The sequence below is a fragment of the Mus pahari genome, chromosome 21, assembly GCF_900095145.1.
Source record: "Mus pahari chromosome 21, PAHARI_EIJ_v1.1, whole genome shotgun sequence".
Lineage (NCBI taxonomy): Eukaryota > Metazoa > Chordata > Mammalia > Rodentia > Muridae > Mus > Mus pahari.
This window is the reverse complement of record NC_034610.1, coordinates 38,488,587-38,509,625: the sequence shown is the minus strand read 5'-3', so window position 1 is coordinate 38,509,625 and position 21,039 is coordinate 38,488,587. Positions and strand designations below refer to the sequence as shown.

The 21,039-nt window shown below is 38.3% G+C and overlaps 1 protein-coding gene across 4 annotated transcripts in view; it reads left to right on the top strand.

The window, feature by feature from the left end:
• Adgrg6 (adhesion G protein-coupled receptor G6) overlaps positions 1 to 21,039 on the top strand; it is a 137,130-nt gene that overhangs the window by 64,093 nt on the left and 51,998 nt on the right. For 2 of the 4 annotated variants that reach the window (XM_029533169.1, XM_029533167.1), the window contains exons 3-6: positions 3,953 to 4,294; positions 5,312 to 5,935; positions 14,753 to 14,821; positions 16,429 to 16,512. In XM_029533169.1, the coding sequence (XP_029389029.1) occupies positions 3,953 to 4,294; positions 5,312 to 5,935; positions 14,753 to 14,821; positions 16,429 to 16,512 (1,119 nt within the window). The remainder of the gene's footprint in view (positions 1 to 3,952; positions 4,295 to 5,311; positions 5,936 to 14,752; positions 14,822 to 16,428; positions 16,513 to 21,039) is intronic. The other 2 variants (XM_021221270.2, XM_029533168.1) reach the window with 1 other exon arrangement.

The following is a 21,039-nucleotide window of genomic DNA, read 5'->3' as shown; positions in this document are numbered from 1 at the left end:
TTATTTTAATTTTATTTTATTATTTTATTCTTACATCCCAACCACAATTTCCCTCTTCCCTCTCTTCTCATCCCCCCAATCTCCTCTTTCCCACCCCATCCACTTCTCCTCCATTTCTCTTCAGGAAAGGGCAAGCCTCCTTTGGCAAATTAATTCCTTAATGGAATGGCTCATAGTATAGAAGTCAACTAGCATTTGATTAGTCCACAGTCAAATACATACCAATAAAGTCAAATGCAACTTTCTAACACTTCAAATGAATTTCTGAAAACATACTCAATTTAGGCAACAGCACTACTTATTAGAACTTTCCCATCGATAACTTCTTTCCTCAGGGTCCTCTTTGCCCTGAGTCTTTCTATTGCCTGAATCTTTCTATTGTGCTTTTTCCATGAAAACTCTAGGCTCACATTCAGAATAATTGGTGAATTTTGATCATACTGCATATTAAAGCTGTAACTTTAAGCATGTTGGAGAATATGTTTTAGTGATATTTGTTTTAGCTAAAGATGGAGGTGGGAGTAACTCCCACTGTTTTTATAATGCTGAGTGAGAAAATATATAGCAAAGGCCATTTATAGTGAATTAGTTTGTGACTTTAATGAATGTTTTGCTATCATTCCTGATGTAACATTGCTTTCATCAAGATAATGGCTCTAGCACTCTGGAAATTCTATCTGGCCACTGTAGCTTGGTCATGTGAAAGAATGCTTTAACACAATTTTAATTCCCTATATTGCTTTCTTACTTGTCTCATTTCCCAACAACTGCCTGAGGGAATAGAGAATCTACAAGGTCGGTGCTGTTTTAACTCATTTAAATTATGGATGCACAGATTTTGTTCTGTAGTAAGGAACAGTGATAATCAACACTTAAATATTAGCCCTGCATGTCTTGTACAAGTCTCAAGATGCTCCCGTATTAACCCACGTCATCCTCCCAACAGCCTAGAAAGGAGTACAGGTTCCTTAGTATCCCTGGTGCAAAGGAGGTGAAACTGAGGCACAAAACTGGGTCATGGGCCAACAGGACAGTTCAGTGCATAAAAGTGCTTGCTATGCAAGCCTGAGGACCTTGAGTTCAAGCCCCACATCACACAGTGGAAGGGGAATAATTTGGTAAATGGATATAGGAAGTGTGGTGTAATACTTGGGTATTAGATATAGGGAAATGTAGTTAAACTTAGATAAACTATACCCCTATGTACTCACATAGCATGAAATTGATGGGTTTTGTTTTGTTTTGTTTGTTTGTTTGTTTGTTTGTTTAAAATCTTCTATTTTTCCTTTTCTTGTTTTAACTCTGGTGTCTATTACTGTGTATAAATTATAGGCTAGAATGACTTCTTTCTCTTTTGAACCCAGGATTCAGGAAAAGAAAGGAAACTTATCTGAGAGTCTCAATAATTTCAGTCTCAGGGCACGCATGAATTAGTTACAAGAAAGAACCCCAAATCCTATCCAGAGACGTGCTACAACCCACGTATTCCTTACCCACTTTTCGGGCTTACAGTTCATTTGTCTTGGTTTTGAACACCGTCTGTAGTCATTCTTTAATTTACACACATTTCTGTTCATTTAAGCTATTCTTTTATGTCTTTACAAATATGACCACTGAGGTCTTGTGTGTCAGGAACACCCTGGAGTGTTTCCAGCAGCCTGGCTAACATAGACAGTAAGTAGCCTTTGTTTGTGGAATTCACAGACCAATGAGAGAAGACAGACAGCAAATTAATTCCACAAGCAGAAGTAACACAACCTCCCTGGGGTAGTTCTATGAAGACAGACATGGAGCATGATGCTCTGGGGGTAGACAAGAAAAGGCTTTGGCAGACATTTGACAATCATAGTTTGTATTCTTCTTTCTGTCTTCGATCCTGTCCAAGTTGTCATTGACTCTGGAAGAACAAAGAAAGAGTTACCGGATGGGGAACAGAGTTGACCAAATGGCATGACCCAAGCTAGTCCGCGGGAATGACAACAGGGAAAAGCTAACTTCAGCAGCCTAATGCCTCTCAGCCTTTGAGTGTATCGCTGTGGCAAAGAAGATTAAATGATGTGTGTAATAGCCGTCACTCTCAAGAATGGCTATTGCATAGTCAGTCAGTCATCTCCACCCAGTAAATACTGAAGTATTAGTAATTGAATCTTTGTGTGTTGATTTTCTAGTAATTTGTTTGTTCAGAGTGTTGTGCACACAATATTGTTACCATTATTTGTACAAATGTTTTTAAAGCATGGATATTAACTGAAGAAAAACTGATAAACGGGAACACAGGAGATCTTGTTTTTCCATCCAATCTGATGTCCAGGGCATAGTTCAGAATAACCAAAAAGATCCTTAATGCTCTTGTACTAAAAATGCCATAGTGGCACTTCCCTGTTAATCCAACAAGACTGCCTCATATACACTCCTTCAGTTGACATTGATTGGGAGCTCTCCTGGTACATTGAGACCACAGAAGTGTACAAAGGAGACATAGCCCTTGGCTTGTGGAACTGATAGTTCAACGGCAGAGAGTAAAATGCCATTTACAATGGGCTTTCCTTTTGCTGTGTCCATTGACCAAATTGGTTATGTCCTAGAAGGCTTATGGCATGTGCCATAACTTTCGAAGAATTTCTGTTTAAACATTACCTTTGGAGAACTATACTGTGTCTCATTACCATACTTTAGATTTTTCCCTTGCTATACTATTTTTTTTCACCTTTGTCACCATTTTAGTGACACTGTTGCTGTGTATGTTTACTGTTGCTATGATCAAATACCCTGACCAAAGCAATTTGGGGGAGAATGGGTTTCTTTTAGCTCGCAGTTCTGGGTGATAGTCCATTACCACAGGGAATTCACAATAGCGAGGGATTGAGACAGCTGGTTCCATTGTGTTCATAAGAAACAAAGAGGCACGGCCTAATGCATGCATGCTTGTCCTCAGCTCTCTTTCTCCACTCTTACTCATAGTTCAGGATCTCCATTTTAGGGAATGGAGCCACCCACAATGGATGGGTCTTTCCACCTCAACTAACATAACATGGTAATGTCCCAAAGCAAGCCCACAGACTATTCTGGTCTAGAAAGTCCTTAACTGGGATTCTGATGCCAGGGGATTCTGCATTGTGTCAAGTTGACAATTAAAGCTATCACACCACGTTTCAATATATTATTATTTTCTTTAGGTCTAAGCCTGAAGTGTCAATATTTCATATAAAGACTGTTTTGCTTCTTGTTATATTCTGTATAGAACAAATTTTATTATATAATAGATAATAAATATTTGCTGAATTTATGAGTAAACAAGATGATCATATGAATGCATAATTATCAACCATGATAAACAAAGGGAAAAGTTATAAAGGTGTTTGAATTTGAAAAAATGCTAAAATATGATTTGTCTAATTTTCATCTCTGCTTTTTCCCCCTGCTTTATATTTCAACATTCATTTCCCAAGGTATATGTATATATGTGTGTATGTGTGTATATGTTTGTATGTGTGTGTGTGTGTGTGTGTGTGTGTGTGTATACATATATCCATGGTTTATAACATTGAGCTCTTCCTGTATGATTTTATGGATTCTCTGAAGTAGAGCTCCCTATCAGACCCAGTAAGCTTTTGTGAGATCTCCTGATGGGTCTCAATCCCTGCATACTCTTTAGAGTCATCTGTCATGTGTGGGTACCTGCAGAGCCCCTGTGGATCTTGCATGAGAGAGTTCCTCTGTCCTTCCCTGTGTTCTCACAAACTTACATTTTGCTCTCTAAGTTTTTGTATTTATCATTACTTTTTGGCATGTCCTCAGCATTTCTTTTTCTCCTTGAGGTGCTTTCATTTTCTCTTAATTTTCATGTATTTTTTGACATTTACTGCTTGATTGCCCCCAGTAAGTAGGATTCTTGCGTTATTATACATAATCTGATCCCAGCCCTTCTCTCTCTCTCTTTAATGGCCAACAGTGTGCGGATGTGGCAGCTGCAGACTTGTCCTGTCCAATCCTTCGGGTACCTTTACTTCTCCATGTTACCCTAATGACTACCCTAACACCCAGTCTTGTTCATGGACCCTCCGAGCCCCTGCCGGCTACATCATTCAGATAACGTTCAATGACTTCGACATTGAAGAAGCTCCCAACTGTATCTATGACTCACTGTCCCTTGATAATGGAGAGAGCCAGACAAAATTCTGTGGAGCGACTGCCAAAGGCCTGTCATTTAACTCAAGCGTGAATGAGATGCATGTGTCTTTTTCAAGCGACTTTAGCATCCAGAAGAAAGGTTTCAACGCCAGCTACATCAGAGGTATGTAAACCACAGGCAGAGCCAACCTTCTGCTTCCATTTAAGATGCGCTGCAGCAAACACCGGGCTGGAGGACAGAATTAGGCTCTTTTATGTGAATGGTCAGGATCAGGATTTAGGAGTGAGAGTCTATTAATAGTTTCTGAGAATCCTCATTACCCAACTAGAACTACTAGATCCAAATCCTGGTTTCTTCAGAACTGAATTCTAGACTGTCTGTCTGCATAACATTTACTTTATTTTATTTTCATATTTGTTTTCTCTTAATTTTGTTTTTAGCTGAGGTCTTCTTTTTTTAGCTGTGACTGGTCTAGAACTTGCTAAGTAGATCAGGTTAGCCTTGAACTCATAGAGAGCTGATGGCCTTTGCTTTCCAAGTTTGTCACATGACCTGCTCTGCTTTAAAAAGTCCACTGGTAATAATGAAGATCTGTAATTCTAATATCACCTCAGCATAAGCTGTAAACCCCTCTACTTAGAAATTATTTTATTTTGGACATATATGATGTTACTCTTAAAATTAATTTAGTATTGGACAAACAGAAATTTAATGTGTAAGGAAAAGGGATGAGTACAGAAATTCTGAATGAATGAGATTTGCCTGGAAAATTTTGAGAGACTCAAAGGTAAATATTAGTGAAAAGGAAAGCTAGTTTGTGTTCAGAAGGTATTTAAGAAATATCATATTTTTAAAATACAAAATATACAAATGAAATCACTCTGATATTAGCCCCTTCCTAATTTGGTAATTTTGTTTCTTAATTTTTAATGTTTGGGTAAAGAAATTTTAAAAAAATATCAACATGGTTGTCCCTGGGTGGGATTGCCTATTGTTATTTTTGGTGTAAGACCATTTGTAAAAGGTAGGTGTTTAAGGCTAGGTAGAAAAAAGGGATAGCAATGACTCACAGATTACGTAAAAAGTTAATTGGAAGAAAGTGGTAGAGTTCTGAGAGACACTTAACATCTTGTATCTTGATATTCTAGAATTCTGTTATGTTTTTATGCTTTCTCCTAGTTGCTGTGTCCTTGAGGAATCAAAAGGTCATTTTGCCCCAGACATTAGATGCTTACCAGGTATCAGTTGCAAAAAGCATCTCCATTCCAGAGCTCAAAGCTTTCACACTCTGTTTCGAAGCCTCCAAAGTTGGCCATGAAGATGATGACTGGACAGCTTTCTCCTACTCAGACGAGTCCCTTACACAGTTGCTCAGTCTTGAAAAGGCCAACAATGGCTACTTCCTGTCCATTTCTGGCTCAAGATGCTTGTTGAACAACGCATTACCTGTGAAGGAAAAAGAGGACATCTTCACCGGAAACTTGGAGCAGCTTTGTCTTGTGTGGAATAATTCTTGGGGCTCCGTTGGTATAAATTTCAAAAAGAACTATGAAACGGTTCCATGCGATTCCACCATCAGTGCTGTCGTGCCTGGGGATGGGACACTGCTGTTGGGCTCCCACAGAGATGAGATCGCCTCTCTAAGGGGCAGCATCTATAACTTTCGACTTTGGAATTTTACCATGGATCTGAAAGCCCTCTCCAACCTCAGCTGTAGTGTGTCTGGGAATGTCATAGACTGGCACAATGACTTTTGGAGCATCTCAACCCAAGCTCTGAAAGCCGAGAGCAACCTGAGCTGTGGTAAGACTTAATGTTCTTCATGGTTTTAACATTGTTTGGTGAAAATGCTCTACGTTAAGAAATCGTATATGCTGGGCTGGAGAGATGGCTCAGCCGTTTAAAGGCTAGGCTCACAACCAAAAATATAAGAAAGTATATATGCATGTTTGTATGTAGACTCCTACACAAAGCTCCTTGAGCTTCAGAAAACCTTACCAGTTCAGTGATTCACAGCATGCGTTTGATGATGAACCACGCTTACTTAGTGAAAGTGGGTTTTCCATTTTTAAGGATTCCCCAGGTCAGCTTATCACTGACCAGTAAAAATGATTAAACGAAAGATGAAACCCTTGGCACTAGACTTGAACCACAAGAAACTAATATGTAAGTTGTAATCTTTTCCTGACCAAAATGCTACCCTAATATACCGATCCTTATGATTCTGGAACAGAATTTCAGTTGCATTACCTAAGTCACTGTGTAGGACAGTGTTTATTCAGTGAGAGTCACTTTCTATTTTATGGAAATGTTGTATTAATCTAGAATCATGAATTTTTTTTTCATTGACCTTTATCACTATTTGACAACAAACATTGGTGGTTCATTTCAAAAATTCTTCTCTCCCAGTTGTTCCTAGGAGACTTCAATTGTGGCACCATTGGAAATAGCTGAATGCAAATTTTTATTATTTTTATTATAAATTTTATTTAGGAAAATAATTATATGGAACAAAAAGAATATTGAAGTAGATTTCTATTCAGTATTCTTTATATTATATTAGTTCTAAAAATTATGTTTTATTATAGCACTGATTTAAACACCCACAAAAACTGGTTCTGTTATCAATTTAAAATGTGACAACATGAGTTCTTAGGTGCTAGTAACATATATTTTAGTTAAAGAGAGAGTCAAAAGAATTTGTATGTGACATTGGAGAAAATCCTCTATACCAGGGTTTGGAAAAAGTGGGAGAGCTTGTGGAAGACAACTTGCTTTATAAATAAAGTTGTATAGGAACACAACTAGGCTCATAGATTTATGTACTTTAAACAGCTGTGAATCTACCAACAGGGTCAAATTGTCTGATAGTGACAGACATAGCATGGTCCGCCATTTTAAAATAAAATCAATTCCTGTAAGTTTTGATGTTTATTGTCAATCGTCATGAGTAAAAACATGAGCCCCCAAACTAGCAAAGAATCCTAAGAGTGGCTGAACCTCACACTTGGAGCAGCAGTAGGAAAGACACTGGAGAGGGAGTGAAGTCCCCCGAGCTGGGAGGTGGAGGTAGACTTTCATGTGCTCTCCACCTGCATTTCTTACACTGTATGCTTCTCAATGGTGACTTTGTTTCCAACACTCAAAAATTAGATTCCACATAAAATGAATTATTTAGTGTTCTTGGCAAACACAAATGCTAGGCTGGTATTTCCGCCTGGATACCACAGCTAGAGCAAAGAGGTACCTATTCCCTTTGAAGAGGTTTTAGAGTTCACCTCAGCCTTCATCACATTTGTAACCCCAATCCCCCAGCCCTGTTGGCTTTTCTTCCTGACCCTGGTTGGCATTGAAACCGGAAGATCTCAATTGAGACCACTCTTTTGGCTTTAACTAGTGAGCAAAATAAAGCATATAATATATATAATTATATATATAATATATATATAATTATATAATCAGTTGTTGAAGTGGCTAGTTTGCCAACACACTCATCATCACTATATTCCTGGCAATCTCACCTTTGAAAGCACTTTTCAATTAATTAATACTATTTTAGTTGACAAAACTGCATGTTGTGTGGCACGATATTTTGCTATATAAATTGTGAAGTGACTAATTGAAGCTAGTACATCCTACTTAGTCATATATTCATAGTGAGAAAAATCTAAATCTTTATCAATTCTCTTTTAGTGTTTTGCATTCAAGGAAAAGACCAGAGAGACTGGTTACACTGTTAGTCCTTTCTGAGCAAATTCAAGCACATACTACATCATTTTCAACTGCAACTGTTATGCAGTATAATAGATTCTCTAATCTCATTACACCTAGAACTGTACCCTTTGGTTGATAATCTCTAGTCCCTTTGACCCACCTTCTGCCCTCAAGGCCATGTGAATCACAGTTGTACTTTATTTCTATGATTTCAACTTCTTGGGATTCCACACATAAGTGAGATCATACGTTCCTTCCATTTTCTGAAACACTGCCTCTGGGCTAAAACACCACCTCATCCTAAAGCCGGAAGATTACCGGAACTTATCAAATGAGTGCTCGAATACCTTAGTCATCTGTAAGTCCACAAAATGATTTCATCATAAGACAGCACACTCTTACAGACTCCATGCAGTCGATTCTCATTAACTTCATAGCAGTCATCGGAACATTCCACGGTGACACTACCCCCAACCTCCAACTGTGTGCACCCAGATGTCTTAGTGTGCCTGTCAGAAGGGTTGGTGGGAGAAGGAAATGCCTGCTGCTTAATCATCAGCCTCAGGCTGCAAACTCTTAAGTCACTTATTAACGGACAGGAAATACCTGTGCCAGATTGTATCTTGGCCTTGTTGGTTAAGCAAAACTTCAGTAATCAAGAAAAATAAATGGTGCTCTGTTAACATTTTAACCTCCTTTTTTTTCCCCCGCAGAAAATATTGTGATTGCTGTTTAGGGTCAACATAATTCCCTAAGCTTTCAGTGAGTACAGTAACCAATGGGAAAGTGCAGTCTCATTCCTTACATTCCAGAGGACTGGCAAAGTCTGCCAAGTATTGACTATTCTAGTATTCACTTGTGGTAGAAAAAGAATATGTTTTCCATCTGTGTGTTACTGGATAAATTACAAAAAGGGAAAGTAAGGGGCTAAGAACAGATCACATTGAGTATATAACTACACTGTCATCTGTCACACATTAAATATAAAACTAATGTCCACATTAACTGTTTCAACAGTTTTATTATCATGCTATTTTGCTTTCCAATATTTTTCTAAGTATTTTTGGGCTGTCTCTGAATTTAATTTTTTTTAGCTGGTTTGTCTTTTTAAAAAAAAAAAATCAGTCAATCTCGTCTGTTCTTTTGTGATACAAACGTTGCAATATCAATAGTTCTTTTGAAACCTTAGACATCTTTATTTTTTCCTAGAACAGTTTTCAAACATACCCAGTTTTATGACCTTCAGGCACAGGTCATTTCCTTTTCTGACCCTTTAATTATAGGTACAAGTAGCTGCGTGCGATGATTACAGTGTAGACACTGGAGACTGCCCTTTGCTTTTCACAGAGAACAGACAGTACTTTCTCTGGTGGTTTTATTTATTCAACTGATTGCTGCTCTTTCCTGAGGGGTGGTATAGTATAATTCAGTGAACTGTCTAAGTTCAAGCAAATTGCATGTATTTATCCAGCAGTTCTTAAGCACTTCCCTATCTTAGTCACTGTGAATGTAGAGATAAGACACGGTTGTAAGTACTCTGTCCTTACTCTTTCCTAGAAATTTATGGATTTTTTTTTTCAATGGACTTTAGTTCTCATCTCTAAATTTCTGCTTCTGATTACTAACTCTCCCATTCCCATCGTATCATCATTAACTAAATAATACACTATAGTCCTGACTTTCACAGCTCTAAAATTTGATTACTGGAGCTGGGCGTGGTGGCGCACGCCTTTAATCCCAGCACTTGGGAGGCAGAGGCAGGTGGATTTCTGAGTTCGAGGCCAGCCTGGTCTACAAAGTGAGTTCCAGGACAGCCAGGGCTATACAGAGAAAACACTGTCTCTAAACACACAAAAAAAAAAAAAAAAAAAAAAAAAATTTGATTACTGGGCCTTAGTTTCATGTCCAACCAATTACTGAGTTCTCCACTGATAGATTATTAGATCATCTTTAACTGAAACTATAATTGCTTTATCACAACAAGCACATTATTCTTTGAGGGTACTCAAACTCATGAAGAACATAGGTGATCTTCAGAAATAATCGTATATACTAAATCATAATAAAACAGTTATAAAATAGGACTGGAGAAATGTCAAAAGACCTGAGTTGGAATCATAGAACCCAACTAAAAAGACTATAATTACTTACCTATAATCCCAACAGTGGACAGTCAGGGAAAGGGTTTCTGGGGCACACTAACTCCTAGGCTGTGTAATGAAATCAGTGAGTTCCAGGTTGAAGCAGAGATTCTCCATCAAACGATAACATGGGAAGCAATTGAGGTCCTCCACACACATATACAAATCCATATACATGTAAATGTAATCATACCAACCTACATATACATACACATCCATCATAATACAAAAAAGAAAAATGTTAAATAAAAAAAATCATAAAATAATTTAATATATTTACTTGTGGGAAATTATAAAATTCATCTTAGTAACATCAACAAAGAGAAACTTAGAAAACATTTTTTTCCGACTTTCTGCAACTTACTGAACTATGATTAAAATTATTAAGAGGATACGAGCTAAGCTGCTGGCTACACATCAGTCCATTTTAGCATACCCTGTATAATGATAGTGACCCCTTTCACTAGTATGACTGGAAGAAGACTACAAAGAGAAGAAGCCCAAAGACTTAGAGGTTATTTTTTTTTTTTACCACCTGCCTGTTTCCTCTTTTAAGACAAGATCCCTAACTGATGCTGCTCTGAAATTCCCTGGGTACCAATTATAAGCTTGCTGTGATCCTCCTTTTCTACCTCCCAAGTGCTAGGATGTATGTGTGCAGCCATGCCCGTCCAAACTAGTGGGAACTAGAACTCAAGGTTCCATGGGTTCTAGGCAGGCACTCTGCCCGCTGAGCTGTATCCCACCCCCAGTCCTAACTCCCCATTTTCAAGATTTCTTTACTTGAACGCATAACATGTGACTCTAAATTTTTTTTGTTAGCTAACAACCTTTAAGTACCTTTGGGTAGACTCAAAAGCCAGAGCACAAATACACACTGAGATCACATAAGTACTGCTGATTGATGACTGACAGGTCATTATCCCAAAGAAGAGTTCGTCTCTTTTTCAGTCTTCCAACTTGTAAATCTGTAAGTGTTGGCATCTCATCTAGGCTCCTATCACAGTTACCTAGCAACAGCCAGGTGTGCCTGACTCACTATAAAAGGGGCTGCTTGCCCCCTCCTCACTCTTCTCTTGCTCCTTTACCCTCTTCCCTGTCTCTCTCCATTCCCCTCTTCCCTCTCTCCCCATGTGCTCATGGAGGCCTCTACTCCTCTACCCCCCCCCCTTTGCCTTTCTCTGTCTCTACTACCTTCTCAACTCCCCTTCCCCTCCCCTAAATAAACTCTGTTCTATGCTGCTACACCATTGTATGGCTGGTACCTCTGGGGGAGGGGGGAGGGATGCTTCAGCATGGGCTCACAGAGGCACTCCCTTCCCCCACACCATAAGGAGTCTCCATTAAACATATCCCTGACTTTGTTTTCTTTTTATAAAATGCAATATTGGTCCCTGGCTTCTTTTTCTTTTTATAAAACACAATAGTAAGCCTAGAAAGTGGGCAAAGAAAGTACAAATGAAAAGTTTGAGTATGTTGCAGGCATATTTCCTTATTTATCTGAGATGGTGTCTCACTATGTTCACCAGACTAGCCTTGAATTCCTGGGTTCAAGTGCTCCTTCTGCTTTAACCTCCCGAGCAGCTGAGATGACAACAGCACTTCAACATACCCCAGCAGTGTTTTATGTTTCTGTTTATGTAGTTCCACATATTTATAACGAAAAGAGTGTAATTTCCTTCTAATTAATTAGGTCATTTGCTTCTGTGCCATATTCACTTAAAATAATTCAAATGTAATTTCTATTGCTCCAGGAGACCATAATACAATGATATCTATTCAGTATTTATACAATGCTAGCAATTTGATAAACTTGGCCTTCCTCTAGAGAGAACAACTAATTAAAATATTCAGAGGTGAATGTTTACAGTTTTAGCCGAAAGGAAGCCCCAGATTGAAATGTATACAATGACGCTGATAAAATGGTCAAGATCTTGTTTTAAATCATAGCTACTCTGACATTTCCCCGTCCTGTCACCTCTGAGCTCTTGGGTAGATATACTGCAGTGGACATGGAGTTAGCCTAAGAACTCCTTTCCCACAACCTTGCCCCTTATCTTTCTTTGTCTTGGAGAGATACTGTATCGGCTCCAGAAGCCTCCAAGGAGCCCCGGACTGCCAGCATTGTGTGTAATCTGAGAATTTACAGCAACCTCATCCCAGGGTCTCCATGGTGTTGTGTTACAAAGCTGAGAGTCACACGAGTCTAGAAGTCCCATCTAAAACATGAATGAAGGCCAGTAAAAGTGAGGTCCTGGAAAGAATGGACATGTACAACGGGCAGCAAGCTCCCAGGATAAAGTTCCCCCTCTCTCCAGCCTCCTTCCACTTCCCCATATCACACGCCTTTCCCAGGGTACACACTGGCTTAGGTTTTCAGTCTTCACAATTCCCCTTCCCTATCTCTGCTTCCTTGCACAAGCAGGCTTCCTCCTGTGGCATTAACTCTCCAAACCTCTGCCGTCTGAGTTTCATTGTTCCCACGAGACTGACCCTGATTCCAGTAGAGCGCAGTTAAAGGTCGTTTCAGTCTTTATCACTTCAGCCTCTCAGTTCCACTCATTGTTGCCACACCCTCCATTCAACCATTCGTTCTTCACTTAAATTCTGTGAAGCCACCTTGACCAGGGGCTGTTTTTTTTATCTTCCCAGATCTCTGCCCTGGAAACGTAAACACAGCCGTAGCTGAAGTCTGATTCAATTCTCTTCTCAAACCCATACTCTGGAGAACACGAACCCTTCAGTATCTTTTGCTGACTGGTGCCTTGCAGAAACAGTTTCTCATGTGTGCATTATAGATGTCCAACAGGCAAATGACTTCCCTCGCCAGACACAACAGAAGACAATTCCCCTCTCGCTATTTCCTTTCTCCACTTATGAGGTCATCACGCCCAGTTTCTCAAGTTGGGAACCTGCAAATTACTCTTCCTCTTTCCAATTCGTCACCGAATCTTACACAATCTGTCTTCACATTTCTTGTGCCCATTCCTTTCCTTCTCTCTTCTTGATACTCACGATGTCCAACCTGAATGATTGATATTCTTTTGCCTTCTTGCACCCTGCTCCCACATCAAAAAATTGTTTTTCAAATGATAGTCTATGGTTTCACCAGGTGCCCCTTCATTTATTCCAAATGCTTAAAAAAAAAAAAAAAGAGTTCAGACACTTAGCTGTCATTCATAATGTATTCAGTAATTTGTGAAGCTTGAGCACGCATCCCTACCATGTATGGGATTCAGGACTAGGAGAAAGACTCAGTCCTGCCGTTGTATACTAGACCATCTTCTGCGAGCTGCACTGATATACATCTGACTATGCCCACACATTTCTGTAATTACTACAGCAGTGCCAAGTGTGTACATTCCCGGACTTCTTCAGTGCCTCCTAGGCACGCGTTTCAGAAATCCTGTCCGGTTGCCTCGGTGCTCTGGCAACCTCCGTACCAGTGTGCTGATCTCCCGCTCACTCCTCTCATCCAGCTTCCATCATGGCTTCCGGCAGGCCACCACTGGCACTGAAGCTCTTCCCTAGACACTTAGGCATATGTTAACAGTAAGGTCAGCTTACACGGGTGCCTCTCTGACAGTAGACATGGCAGCAGGAATTTTTCTGCCCACCACTCCTCAGAAGCTGTAGATACAGTGTCTGTGTTTGTTGCAGGAACCTATGAAGTAGTGTCTTACCAGTAAATGTCACATGATAGACTTGCCTGTAGGGCTGGCCTTTCTGATGCGCCATAGTCCTTTCCATGAGCCTGAGACATCTGAGAAAGAGGAAACCATACCTTCCTAGATGCCATTAAACTGTTGACATGTTTGTGTATTTATCACCTAATTAGACATTCTCTGTGAGCTCATGTGCCTGCTCTGTCTTCACATAGTATTCCCATGGGAAAGTTGGACACATATTTAAACATTAGAATGAATTCACCACTACACTAGTGTCTTTCAAATATATATATGTATATATATATAATATATATACATATATATATTTGGAAAATATATATATAAGAAAACTATATATATATTTGAAAATTATATATACATATATATAGTATGAGGTATATTATATATGAATGTATGCATAATGTAAATATTTGAGTTAATTCTTATGTCTTTATTCAAGTGCCATATTATTTGCACTATGTTTAGCCCATAACCATGACAGGAAGATTTAATGCCACAAAGAGCATCTAATATTTCTATTAGAAAAATCAGCTTGGTGTCTGTTTCCTGTTGAGGAGGCATCAGAGAAAGCTTGAAGTCACACCAAACAAGACTGACTTGAAATCCCGGAAAGATACTTGCAGAATTAGAGTTCGCGTAATTGTATTTATATGAAAAAATATCAGCAATTTATGACTAATTCACATTTTCCAAGTTCTGTTTTGAAGTGCACCCTGAATGTTCATATTATTTTATTTACATGAATTGCTACCTGAATTTCATAGTTCATTATTCAAAAAAAAAATCCCCAAATGTTTTACATAAGCTTTAAGGGATGATCATGCTTTTTATTTCAGGTACATATGGCTGAAGGATTGAGCCCAAGAGTTTGAGGGCAACTTGAATTCTTCAATTTTACATTTGAGGAAAGTAAGGCACAGTCACCGTAAAAGACATTTTCCTGTGGTTGCAGTTGAGGCAGTTGACTCTCTGAAGGCTGTTTCTGCTTTATCAATTACATGAGTGATAATATTTACCTTTTGGTTTATATCAGCAAATCACAAGTTAAATTTGTGTATGCTTTTGTGTCAATCAAGGTTCATACCTGATCCAGCCTCCTGCGGCAGAGCTGACAAACTGTTCAGAACTGGGGACTCTCTGTCAAGGTAGGGAGCCGACATCATCTCTCAAAACCTTTTCGTGTTCTTAATTCTTGCTGTTTGGGAGGTTGTAGTTTCACTGTTTTTATCTTAATGTTCACCTGAAAAGCCAGAAACAGCAAAACCAGAATTTCTGGATGCGTTCTGGCTGTGTTGCACAAATAATGTGCTATCAGGACATTTTGACCATGTTGGCTACATTTCCATAAAGCTCGGGTTTTCTAAATGTGAATGGCACTCAACAGTTCATTTCACCTCTCCCCATGTTTCTTCTCACGATTACTGTAAGCATCTTGGATATGCAGTATTTTGAAGCAGTACTCATATTAATAAATTGCAGGGAATGCATATTGAATATTTAGAAAATATTTGAAGATGAGGCCATGAGGCACTTCATGTTATATTATATATCTTAAATCTTAAGATAAATATACTTACAGTAAGTTAATGTTAGTATTAACTGTTAACTATTTTGATCCTTAATGACTGTATTTTGAATAAAATTGTTTTATGTACTAAGTGGTTGCATGCTAATAACATAGAGTTACACACGTGTGTAATATATAACATAAAACAATAATATAAATGTGCTGCCTTAAATGTATCATTTTGCCATCTAATACGTTATGACCCATTTTCATCCACTGTCATGTTGCATGTTACATGCCTGTATAGACTGCAGCACCTTCTGTGTTCCACATGAAACTCATGGGAATGCTTTTCCATATATGATGGCTTGGTTAAGAGGATCATGGCACAAAAGTGACAGGTTAGAAGTGATTTCAAGCCAGATAGAGCAAGAAGTAAACTCATTATTTTTGGATTTTCCTTCTAAAATACTGAATAAAAAATCATTCTCACAATGCATTTGCATTAAGATCATCACAGTTTTTCACAGTTAACAAAACCATCAAAGTGATTTCCATTCTTAAGTTTTTTTTAATTCTCAAATGGAAATGATTTTGCCAGCCATGGTGACACATGCCTTTATTCCAGCACTCTGGAGGCAGAGGCAGGAAGATTTCTGTAAATTCAAGGCCAGTCTGGCCTACAAAATGAGTTTCAGGACAGCCAGGGCTATTACACAGAGAAACCTTGTATCAAAGAAACAAAAACAAGAACAAACAAAAAAAATTAAAGGAAAGAAAATTATTGTAGCATTATTGTAGCTACATAAATTACCTCAAAGAGTTTGGCATTTTCTCTGGTGCCTTTAGAAGGTAAATTTGTAGATCATTTCTTCATTATTTTATGCTTCATTTATTACTTTTTATTTTAATTAATTAATTATTTAAAATTATGATTTTATTATTTTTATTTTGTTAGTTATTTTGGTATTTTATTTCTCTAGTCCTTGTATATCCATGCAGGGCTGACTCAGCAAACTTCTAAGGTTAATCTATGCAGAGTACTTGCTTTTAACTTGCTTTAAACTGATTCTTCATGTTCCATAGAAAGCCTTGCTTCTTTTTTTGCATTTAGTTTATTGCATTAGTAGCATGAAGTAGTTTTGACTCTCCTATGCATTTTCATAAACTAGCTGTAGATGGCTTATCCATATTAACTGTTTTATGCTCCTTGTAAAATTGCATCTCTCTCATCTTTATTACCAGCAACTGTAAGCCCTCCTTCTACTCCACCACCCACTGTCACCACTAATATCCCTGTTACTAACAGAGTCCATAAACAAAAGAATGGTAAGATTCATTTGGTAAGATACTATGTGTAGTATGTCTGGAGTGTGTAAAATTGTATTCTGAGAGTGGGAATGTAGAATGTTCCAGCAAACCTCTATGATTGGCAACACTTGGTTCTATTTGTGCATTTGAAGACTAGGAAAGTGATCATCACCTCTGGTCCCAACTGAACCAATGGCTCTGAGGACTTCTTCACACTGAGGTTAAAAATTGGGTAATGGTGGTGGTGGTGCATGTCTTTAATCCCAGGACTCAGGAGCAGAGGCAAGCAGATCTCTGTGAGTTTGAAGACAGCCTGGTCTACAGAGTGAGTTCCTGGACACCCAGGAGTACACAGAGAAACCCTGTCTCAAAACTATTCCCTTAGCCCCCAAAAGGAAAGAAAAAGTCATTTAACTGAAAGGAATTAATTTTCATTTTAATACCTATGAGAGAAAAAGTAGTACACTTCTTTATATAGTGTTTTTGTCAAATTGCTACAACTGAGAAACTTTGTGTTTGCTTGAGAAACAGATTTCTCTGTGTATCCCAGAGGGCAACACAGAGAGGCTGGACAGTATCAAGGGTACTACCCGAGGAAACAGATTTTAAAAGAATGTTATAATATGTTAGAGACCTGAGTCTTGGCATTTAATTTTTCATGGAAGTCAGCTTTGCACTTAAACCCTTACAGCATTTATATCAGTGGTCATGGCAACAGGTTCTTGATGAACACTGGTTAGCATGCGTTTTTAGTAAGTCACCAAGCAAGGTTTGTTTTGTTTTGTTTTGTTTTGTTTTGTTTTGTTTTGTTTTGTTTTACTGGGGGAGGGTGGTGCTTAACTCCAGAGTTCCACATGTTAGGCAAGTGCCCCAATTGGAGCCCCAATTTTTTAAAAGATAAAATTGCAAGTAATTTCCAATATAGACTGCCCTTTTTTCTCCATTTGTATTTTTCTGTTGGTGCTAATCATACTTTTCAAAGGTGGCAGTTACATCTTTTAAGAAACCAGTAGAGGAAAATCCAGATGTCTTTATAATTCTGCTGCACATACAGATCACATATACAGCCATGTGCAATTTGAAGTTAGTGGTTTCAGTTTCTTCTGACAAAGACGAATTCCAATCAAGAGACTGCCTTCAAGACAGTAATATTCTCAAATATGGCATACTAGAGGCAAAGGAGTTTTATCAAACCCAGTCCTTTCGCGTGTAAGGTCAATACATCTGTAAAATATCACCAGGGTTCCAAAACCCAGGGAAAATAAAATAAACCTACATACTTCACTTCTATTTTCCACTCAGGGCTTCAGGGGTTACATCAACTTCCTCTGTAAGGACATTTACATTGGAAGTATGGAATCGTTTGCATGTAACATAAGATATAAATTTCACTAGGGTTATGAAGACATCGAATCAAGGAAGTGTTTATGGTTATTCTGCTAGCTACACCATGGAGATTTATGGTTCTAGCTCCACTTCCCCCAGCAAGCAGTAACAGCAGCTCCACTTTTCCAGTGCATATTTCACATGGACTCCTGCCAGCAGATGGGAATATTATAATTCTAACTAAGTATTTCCCTCTTTGTATGAACACACAAAGAGCCTCTGTGGCACTTACCCTCCAGAACTGATATGTCCTTTGCTGCCCAAGAATGTTGACATGACTGCTTCAGAGCCCTTGATTTTGTGGATTGGAGCTATATTCATTTGATCGTCCAGTTTCTGACACTCTTGAAGAGAGCCTTGTTCAGGCCACCCCTCTCTGCGTCATAACCTTCACTGAAGTTGCAACAAAGCAGGCAGATATTAGAGTCACTTAAAATGGCCTATAGTGACCGCACTCGTAAAGAAGAATCTAATGCAGATGACTGTGGTGCCTAACATAAAATTTTAATAGTTAAAATTTGGAGCTCCAAATTTTTACCATCTTAGCAATTTAATCATATACTTGAACCATGTGCTTCTCTTACATCGGCCACCCACTCTTTTATCTGTATTTATATGGAATTTCATTCTTCTATAGCAATGCTCTCTCTTCAGATGTAAAAAATTAAAGAAAGTGCAGTGTTCCACAACTATCTTTTATATTCCACTGCACTTCTGGGGGCTCAGAGCCTGACACCTTCATTATTTTCCTAAAAAAAGGAGAAGTAACCAAGTGTTCCAGACAAAAGATATTCACATAAATTTTCCCTCTGTTCTAATTTAAAATAATTGAGGAGAGATTTTATTCTATGTAAATAAATCACATTTATGTCAAGTCCCAGACCCTCTAATGTCATTCACATATTATCAACATCTTTTTATTCTTTGAGAAACTGTTACAGTAAACATTCTCAGGCTTTCATCTGATATATTAGAAAATCATACTTTTCCATGACTGGAAAGATCGAGACTATCAAATCTATTATCTACCTTACCCAGCCCTTTTAACTCTGAGCTGTCAGAATTTTACTGAGTTCATCATCATCAATTAAAATAGAGCAGTGTAAGGAGAGAGAGAGAGAGAGAGAGAGAGAGAGAGAGAGAGAGAGAGAGAGAGAGAGAGAACTAGACCACTTGATAATCAAATAGTCTAACCCACTATGCCCAAATTGCTTCTAATTGTCATGTTCCTACTTTTATTTGCAAAGCTCCTTTAAGTATTTTAAATAAAATTTGCATCCAATACCTAGTAATAAACCAAGAGACTTTGGTCCAATTTTTATAGATAATCTAGGTATTTCCACAAATAATGAATCTTTGCCCAATCTCCTTGACCTTCCCTCAAAATGCTGCTGGCACACTGATTACTTCCAAATGATGCTGTTTGTGCTTGAACCAGCACCAATCCCACTCAACAGTGAACGTCTGTGAGGTCTGCACTAGCAGCCCAACTAAGGGATTAATTCCACCTGTCCTCATTCTTCTGTAACTCCCGTTCACACGTGCTAATTCCAATGTTCCTTCCAATTTCTCACTTGTGTTCAGCTAGTCAAATCACAAATTCTCTTATAGGACATTTGTGGGCGTCCACCATTCATTACAGATTTACATGCCAGTTGTCTAAAGAAGTTGGGCCTCTTGGTCTTGTAAACTTTATATGACCCAGCACAGGGGAAGGCCAGGGCCAAGTAGTGGGAGTGTGTGGGTAGGGGAGCAGGGGCGGGGGGCGGGGGGTATAGGGAACTTTTGGGATAGCATTTAAAATGTAAATAAAGAAAATAATAATAAATTTTTAAAAATGGAAAAAAAAAAGAAGTTGGGCCTTTGAGGCTCTGCAGATTGCCATTTGTAGTATAAATGCAGCTTGTCGGTTTGGAAGAATTATCTGAACTCTAAAGTAACATGTAAGTTGGATTTTTCGCTTTGTCTTTTCAAATAAATATATTTCATTTCATCATCTCAACCCCATATTTTGTAACTTTAATGATGATTTTCATGCGTGGAGAGAGACCTACAGTAGTGGGGACTGCTTTAATACCGTATCTGCAATAGCTCTTTGAAGTTTTATATAGCTAAAAGAGATACTGACTGGAAAGTAGATAGATATCTACTTATTTAGTCTGCTTCTTCCTTTTTAAAAAATTCTATCATGGGTTCATTTAAGTCACGTGGATGCATGAAGATGTGTAGTTGACTTTGATATTAGAATACCATGCCAGTTTTCTATCTGTAGGCAGTGACTCGCTGCTTTGATAACATCAGGGATCCTGTTTATGTTTAGAGTTTTCCCCAGTGACAATGTTTAAACAAATTAATTTTTCAAAAACCACCCTCCCCATCAGCAGACCACCAGTAGAGACTCCACATGCTTTGGTTCTTTCTGTGCCTTTTAAATGTGGCACACAATTACCCATTGAACAATTACCCACTGAATACATAACTCAAAAAAGTTTTAAATAAGTAACAAGTAAGCCCCACTGAGATTTTAGCTAAATTTCTATCTCTGAGGTTTCCGAGCAGAGACTACTTGATAATTAATCATAACACAAGAGAATCTGAAATATGGACAGTAGTTTATTTGGAACATGAATCTATTTGGATCTCTCCTAAGCACTAAGTTTATCCGATGCTGGATGTTTCATTTTATGGAATCAATGAACTGAAAAAGGAGTGGAGCCGGAAACGTTTAAAATGGAAAGAAACTGCGCTAAATATTTGGATGCTTCCATAAATTTTCAGAAATGTCAGTGGTTAAAATATTGGCCTTTTTACTGCTTTGTAATCTTCCATGGAAGAGAAAAATCATTACTTATATTTAGTACTCCATCTAGTGGTAGCCTTTAGACACTCGTCAGGGATCTGGCACTGTTAGAGACTAGCTGCTGGATGCTGGCACACTGGGCCTTCCTCAGCTTGAATATCCTCAAGGGCACTCAGCAGGTCCATGATTTGATGAGATGAGACATACTGGGTAGGTTTTTTTTATAAAATTTGCATTATTACCATCTCTTTTTTGCATGTGTTCTAAGTAGCTGCCATTTGCAACATGCTCTGAGGAAAATAAAATTCAAGATTACTGAAACTGTAGGGGTTTTAGACATTGACATAACCTCGTCTGTA